At 29.6% G+C, this 8316-nt stretch overlaps 1 protein-coding gene across 1 annotated transcript; it reads right to left on the bottom strand.

Annotated features, from left to right (window-relative positions):
* Positions 1-593: 593 nt before the first annotated feature.
* On the bottom strand, positions 594-761 carry Smp_203760 (uncharacterized protein; the record flags this gene model as incomplete). The annotated part of the gene is made up of 1 exon (XM_018789703.1): positions 594-761. The coding sequence occupies one exon, from the start codon at positions 759-761 to the stop codon at positions 594-596; it is 168 nt and encodes a 55-aa protein (XP_018655119.1).
* Between the last annotated feature and the right edge of the window lie 7555 nt (positions 762-8316).

The raw sequence follows: 8316 nt of genomic DNA, 5'->3' as shown, positions 1-8316 counted from the left end.
CACCTACGTTTGACGGTTATCTTTTTACTTACTTACTTACCTACGCCTGTTACTCCCAATAGAGCATAGGCCACCGACCAACATTTTCCGACACACTCTGTCCTGGGAATTACTTTCTAGTTTTATCCTGTTTTTGTTCATTCTTCTCATATCTGTCTCCATTTCTTAATGTAATGTGTTCTTTGGTCTTCCTCTTCTCATTTGGCCTTCAGGATTCCATGTGAGGGCTTGTCTTGTAACGCAGTTGGGTGATTTCCTTAATGTGAATCCTATCCACTTCCAGCACTTCTTCCTGATTCCTTCCTCCATTGAAATCTGATTTGTTCTCTCCCACAGTATGTTGTTGCTGATAGTGTCTGGTCAACGGATCCGAAGTGTCTTGCGTAGACAACTGTTGATAAACACCTGTATCTTCTGGATGATGGCCTTCGTAGCTCTCCAGGTTTTTGCCCTATACAGTAGAACTGTGTTGACATTTGTATTGAAAATTCTGATCTTGGTGTTGGTTGATAATTGTCTTATCTTCATCTCATCAATTATTTGAACTAGAATTAGAAATTAATAAGGATCACTCATATCATAAGGATACATCTTTATCTTATCAGATAGTTTGAATATAAAAATGATTGTTTTGTATAAACTGAAAAAAGTTCTATGAAAATTTGTACTTCAATAAGTTCAGTATTAAACCTCAACAGTCTGTATAATACTTTCAGTACACTGAAATCTTTATTTTGAAAATTTCTTAACAAAGCTTTCATAAATTCTAATGTAAAATATCTAATATATGGATTATGAAAATATTTCTTACCATAATCCTTTGTTAATATTAAAATGAATCTACCAGAAATACAGAAAAATCCCTAGATTCCATGCCTAGATTGCGTAGTTCTGAGTTACACAAAGTTCACTTGAACAATATGATTTTATAAGTCAATTTGTCAAATGTATAGTTCTATCGAATAGATCCTCAGTTTTATAGTTTTGTACTTTATTCAAATTATTTGTCAGTGAAACATTTTAAATTATTAAGTGATATAGATAATCATTTTGATAATCTATAATAAATCATTTTGCAATTATCAGTTTTTCGTTTCAAATATCCTATTATATTTTTCTTGTTATTTTATTACATTGACACTTTCTTTTTGAATAATGTAGTCTATGATCAGAAGGGGTTTTTGTGGAGATTTAGTATTTGCATAGTTGAAGGCATGAGTCAATTGAAGCTAGACCACCATGGAAAACCTGGAAGCACTGAACGACTGTTTCGTCTTATTGTGGGTTCGAATCTCGCGAGGCAGGGTCGTGGATGCACAATGATGAGGAGTCCCACAATAAGACGAAGCGGTCGTCCAGTGCTTCCACGTTTTCTACGGTGGTCTAACCTCAACTGGCTCATGCTTTCAACTATGTAAATGTAGTTTATATTTGAAAATCTAACGTATGTCGTATTTTCACCACATTTAATCATCAAAATATCTCATAAACTTAAAGTAGATCAATCCAAATACTTGTCGATTAAGAGGACAAAAGCAACGAGAACAGTGAATCTTACTCATTACCTGGTGATGAAAGTTTTTTTTGCAATGTAAAAATTTCCAGTCAGTTATTTAATAATGTCCTCTAAAATATCATTTATTGGTAATTATTCTTAGTCTAGTTGTTACAATCAAATTCATTAAACCAAGTACCAATATTTCCATTAAAATGCATCACATATTTGTTGCGGTCAATTATTATGTGGATGTTTGTGTATACCGAATTTTTGAATATATTTCACTGCATAAGTTGAATTCCATGAATTTGGTGTAAGCAATCACTAATTTTCATTGGTATAAACTGTAGTTTCTTGATTACCATGTTTTATGCTTAAAATCATCTACTTAATTTTGTGGAAGAATAACTGATTAAGTCTTTTGCTAACTATTCCATTAGTAAGGTAATCGATTTTCTTGTGAAAGGAAATTGATCAAATTTTACCCATTACACTGTAATGTGATCCTGAATCTAAATGACTTGACAGTCATAACTTGTTCGCGACTTTGTATAAAACTGCCTGTCAATTATTCTGTTACACATGCGATATTGCTTGAACCGAATAGAATATTCAATTTCAAGTGAGTGGAAAAAACCTTATTAAACTAAAAAAATTGTTGATAATAATCGATGGTGAGTATCAACAAACATAACGATGTCATTTCATTTTTATCTAAGCAGTCGAACAATAAAATGCTAAGTGAGAGTTCTTCGTTAGCGGCCATAAGCACATGATGAAACATTGGATAAGATGAATAATTTCATGACAATGTGAGACTTGTAACTGAATTAACTGTACTTATGTGAAGTAGTAGCTTAGTTGTTTAGCTCTCGGCTTGCAAGCGAGAGGTTACATGTTCAAGCCCCTCTGCTCCTACTCTGAATCAGATTGCTGGGCAGTATCACCAGTTCTCTCACCCAAAGTATTGTTTAAAGACTTAGTGAATAAATCTGTGTTTGATGAATGGGATACTTTTTGGAGAGGTCATAAATGAACAGACACATACTTCATATGATAGACTCCATTGGTAGAATACAAATAACCGGTGCTAAGGATGAAAAATCTTTTTGTCATTATTGGATAAGGTTCCTCTGTTAACCACTGGATATTCCATGGTTCACCCCGATAATGTTACACATATAATTACTCCAACAATCTGTAACAAATTTCCAGAGTATTGCACAATGCTTCGAGCAAGTTAGTGTTTTAGGTCACATCTATTATATTGATTCACAATGCTACCCGTTAGATAGAGGTCTATCCATGTATGTCACCTTATAAATAAAAGTTTAACTGTTTAAATTCTAACAAGGCTTTTCATCCACTCTGAATAACTTGAAATTAATATGAATATTTATGAACATTTCTCAAAACTATTACGATTTAGAATAGTTTATTTTTTATTTCTGAATAAATTTTAATATATTGCTGACCATATTTGAAAGGTTTGTTACTACGAAAACGAACAAAGCTAATAGAAGACATTTTTTTGTCTATAAAGATACTATACTCAATTTAAGACCTATCAACTTATTGGTAATGTAATCATGACGATGCTGATTATACCAGAGTGATTAATAAGAGAGTATAATAATTTAATGCTACTAATCTTAAACTTTCTAAGTGTGGATGATCTTGTGTTTTTCAACATGGAGTTTATATATTTTATGACGGGCAGAAGTGAAACATTATTGGCCACCTTGTGACCTTCATTTTTCAACCTTGATAAACTAATTGTGATCGTAAAACTTTTGGTATAACTGAATGTATAGTATCCGTAATGTCCATGATTTATTGACATACTTGGGCAGTTTGAGATATGGAGAATTGGTTTTCTGGATACTACTATATTTATGGCAATCCGATCATTCCAACATTTTGTCAACCCATTTTTTCATTCATACAATATTTATTTCGCAAAAAGCAGTTAGGAGAAATTCAAGTGTTGCCCTATTTAGACCAAAATTATAGTTCATAGGTTTTTTAACAGTAGTATACGAAGATTCATCATGACTACATGCTTAACTATACCTTATGCACAGATTGACTAATCATTAAACAAGTATCTGCTCCATTTTTTAAAAACCTAAAGTAGTGTTAATCAATAATGAGTCGTAAATCAATATCAAACTATTATCAAGGTAGAATCAAAGCTAGAAATTGTTTAGAATGACAAGAATTATCTTCAGTTTAATTGAAATAATCCAAGCAAAGACTATGTGATGAAAAGAACAAAAAAGAAAAATTTACCCGAAAAATCTCTGTTTTCTTTATTTGCTTTCACTGATCACTGAAATTAAATTTGTACCGTTCATTGAATCACTGTCATATTTTTGAACGTAACTAACCGATGTTCATATATATATATATATATATATATATATAATTGTTAAACTGAAATTCATGTCAATATGATGAATGATAATCAATAAACGGTCGATCGATGTTAGTAGAGTATCGATTACCACTGAAAATCTATATTTTATTGATTAATGAATAGGATATATATATTCATATATATTATTACTGATTACTATCTAATCAATTCACAAAGGTTATGGAATCTGAATTAATTTTAAATTAGATTTTCGCATTTTTTTGTTTAAAAAAATGTATTCAATTTGAAAAATAAAAATTGTAACAATCTATAAAATAAAGTTTAGATAGATTAAATTATTAAAAAATATTTTATACACAGCTAAGATCGATTAGTTTATAATAATGTTAATTTAACCAGTTAATAAATTAATATTTAAAATTTAATAATAATTTAATTTGATTGAATAAAGTAAATGCCGACTCAGTGGTCAATCGATTAAGTGCTCGCGTGTGAGACTGGTAGGTCCTGGACTCAAATCTCGTGGATGCGCACTGCTGAGGAGTCCCACAATAAGACGAGTTGGCAGTCCAGTGCTTCCACGTTTCCCATAGTGGTCTAGCTTCAATTGACTCATGATTTCAACTACATATAATAAATTACTAAAAATCTCCACAAACAACCCACTTGAAATAATTTAGTTTAAGTGATGACCGTAAAATTTTTGGAATTGTTTTCATTCTAATTTAATTGTATTTAGAAAATTAGATTTCTGTATTTACTCTTGTATAAGGTTTTCTATAGGGAGAAGGGATATATGTTTATATATACTGATGAAGTGTCTTAAACGTAGACGAAATATTTATTTAACACTTTTTTGATTTTCAATAATTTTTAAAAAGTTGATATCAAATGATAATAAAATCTCTTTTGAATTGATCATGATAATTTTATTGATTTTATTTAAACAATTATGAATTACTGAACATTGATAAGTTAATAGAGAATGTAATGAATAATAATTATTGATCAATTCAATTTTATTTTTGGTTAAGATACTTCAAGGTGATACAAAGTGTATATATAACATTTAAGAATATTTTGTAGAGTCTCTTTATAACAGTAATAAGTATGGAGGTAGTCTAGTTCTTTTCAATAAGAATTATTATCAAATGACCATGATTGGAATTTTTTATCTGCTTTGATATTGTTGCATGTATAAAATGAGAGAATGAAGGTAGTCCAATATTTTAGAAGTGAACATATCAGCTTGATAGACAACGAGTTCATCATCTTAACTTTATAAGGTTTTTCGTCTAGTTCATTCCTGTAAATCAGAATGTACCAATCTATAATTGATAGTCTAAGTCAGTTCTGTATTTCACATTGCTAACACTACTTATTGTCGTCGCTGGAAAGTTTCTTTAGTGTTATTTGGAATTTACTGAACCAGTCATAGATTTCTATTAAAATATCAAATAAATTTCATATTGAAATCAATCAATCATAATCGCTTACTTGACACCAGTACTAAACTTGAACGAATCAACAATTATCTAGTGTTCAAATAGCTTTCAATGGTTCTATACCTACATTAATCATTGTTTTCAAACTTTTATTCAAAATGTGAAAAAATATAAAAATATCATTAACATCAAATTAAACATTTTAAAATAAACTACTTACAAAATTTCTAGAATTAAAACAAATTATTTATCAAATTTATGTTTATATCTAATAATTATATACAATAATATCAGAAGGGTTTTGTGGATATTATAGTAATTTTAATAGTTCAGTTCATGAATCAATTGAAGCTAGACCACTTGGAAGCACTGAACGGCTATTTCGTCCTATTGTGGGACTCCACATTAGTGCGCATCCACGATTCCTACTCGCGAGATTCGAACCCACAATAGGACAAAACGGCCGTTCAGTGCTTCCAAGTGATCTAGCCTCAATTGCTTCATGGTCTCAGCTATTAAAATATATACAATAATCATCACTGTGTAAATTACAACATCGTCTTCAATATATAACGATGAAACTAAATCGTAATGAAGATATAGTAAAAGTGAATTCTACTTTTATCTTTCTCATATTCAGTGATAATATGGTACCGATTTCTTTTTTCGGAAATTTAAATCCGTTATTTATAAATGAAGGTAATAAATATATCATTTCATAAATGACTTCGTTTTACAAGTAACTGAGAATTATGAAGGTAATGACTTTGTGTTTATGAATAGAATGACGGTGATTATTTTCTACAAATGTCGTAAATTTATCCATTATCAATAACAAAAACATATTCATGAATAAAACAAACGATGTATGTACAATTCTTAGTGATCTATACTATTAAGACAATATGAAACTAGTATGAATAGAAGGGAAAGTTGAAAAAAAGCAAGTTTAGTGAAGTTCGTTGATCCATAAGAAAGGTAGTCATCAAAATATACACAAATCTTTTAACATGTATGAACAACTTAAACTATTAATACTTTGAAATTGAAACATAAACACAGTGAAATCATCTTTCTTACTCCAAATACTAAATTGATCATATCTTATAAGATAAAACGTTAGTTATTAAGACGTAGATCATGCGGAGAGACACTGAAACACTCACTTATTTCACACCATTATCGATTTTTGAAATTGTTTGGTTATCAGTTAACATTCTTTTCAGGTTATTTTATCTGTGTTTTAGAATTCATGATTATCATCACTGAATGGTAAAATCATGTTGCTATGCTTACTGACAATTTACTGGGTTTTTTATGCTACGTATACGTGTATTCCGAACTGAGTAACTAACTCGTTTTCTCCTTTTGGGTTTTTTTCCCAATCACATATGTCCAACTAACTGAGACATCAAATAATTGTTATATTTTTTGACATTTGTCTACACCTCTTTTTATATTTACTACTCTTGACAAGGATATGGGTAGTATATATATAAATCAATAAGATCATTGTTCATGAAAAATAAAATACTGTAAGTAATCTCTTTGAAGTGAACATCTTACAGTGTTTTTTTTATGGATTGAATAGAAATCAATTTATTATTCCCGTAATTTATATTACTTTGACAAGATTCCCATATATAACCGCTGGGTAATGAAAAATACAACATTACTTCATTTTATACATGTCTGGTTCCATTTATCACCAAGCATAAAAATAATTTGATGACGTTCTTATGATGGAAATCCTTTCTAAGATTCACTTTGTAGGTATCAACTATGGGTCTATCAAGCTATAAGGCATTAAATATGTTTTTATAAACCACTATATTTCGCTTCTACCATGTTGACATATACAACTAAGTTTTTTCTAAAACCAATTTCTATTTTTATGTCAACATTTGCAAAAAAATATGTGTTATTTGAAGATAATTTTCCTTAAGAACTAAAATGAAATGTATCATTTCTACTCTATGAGTTTTGTGGACGATACACCTGATCAAGAGATTATACCTATATCGACATGAACATTTATTTTGACTGTTTTTTCATTATCTGAAACCAGATAACTGGTGCTATAGATGTAGAATATATCATAGTTTTCAGTTTTAATTAGTTTCTTTTTTTATGCAAGAAATCCAGTATTTAGTTAGTATTCTTCAACAAACACCAAAGGGTAAGTAAATGTACACGATAATTTTCTTGCAAAATCCTGAATTACATTTGGATTATACTAATCTGCAAATAATGTTACATTAAAAAATACTTTTAATCACACCTCCCTGATTAATCACTTATATGAAACTCTCTATTTCATCATATGAAACAGTGACTGGGTGGATTAAACCCCCTACTACTTTCAATCACCAAATCCTAATTTGGAAACCTTATATGTCTTTTAGTTTGGACAGGTGGATACTATTTTCGGCACCCAGACAACAAATATAATTCAAAGGCAAGCATATAGATGTATATTTGGTCACTGAATCATGTTCTTTTACCGTAAATGATCATAATAATTCCCAGTATATACTGTTCAACGAACTGTTGACATTTTTATTAGTTTCATAGTAAATATATTATTCTTGCATAAATTCTTGTTATGTATTTCAACAAGCTAGTTAAATTATTAAAATGTTAATGGAATTAGTTTGAAACTAGTTGTTAAATAAAAAAAAGTATAGATGAATGATTGACTATTGGTTAGAATGTCTTAAAAAAGTCTATCGTCGTCACATGTTGGAATTCAGGGTAACATTCTAAGTTTGAATTTAATATAACTACCATCGCATCTACATTTAGTAGTCAGATTACTTCACCCATTATTATCTGCCAACTATCAGTATTGTTAAAAAAATACATGGTCAATATATAAGCTAAGGTACTAATTTTTCGCAAAAATTGGCTACACAATCAGAACAGAACGACTGAAATAAAAGTTAATCAATTATTTTAATTTCAAAGATTTGCTAGTATTGTTTAGAGAGAGA

Source organism: Schistosoma mansoni, chromosome W, assembly GCF_000237925.1.
Source record: "Schistosoma mansoni strain Puerto Rico chromosome W, complete genome".
Classification (NCBI taxonomy): domain Eukaryota; kingdom Metazoa; phylum Platyhelminthes; class Trematoda; order Strigeidida; family Schistosomatidae; genus Schistosoma; species Schistosoma mansoni.
This window is presented reverse-complemented; position numbering and strand designations above follow the sequence as displayed.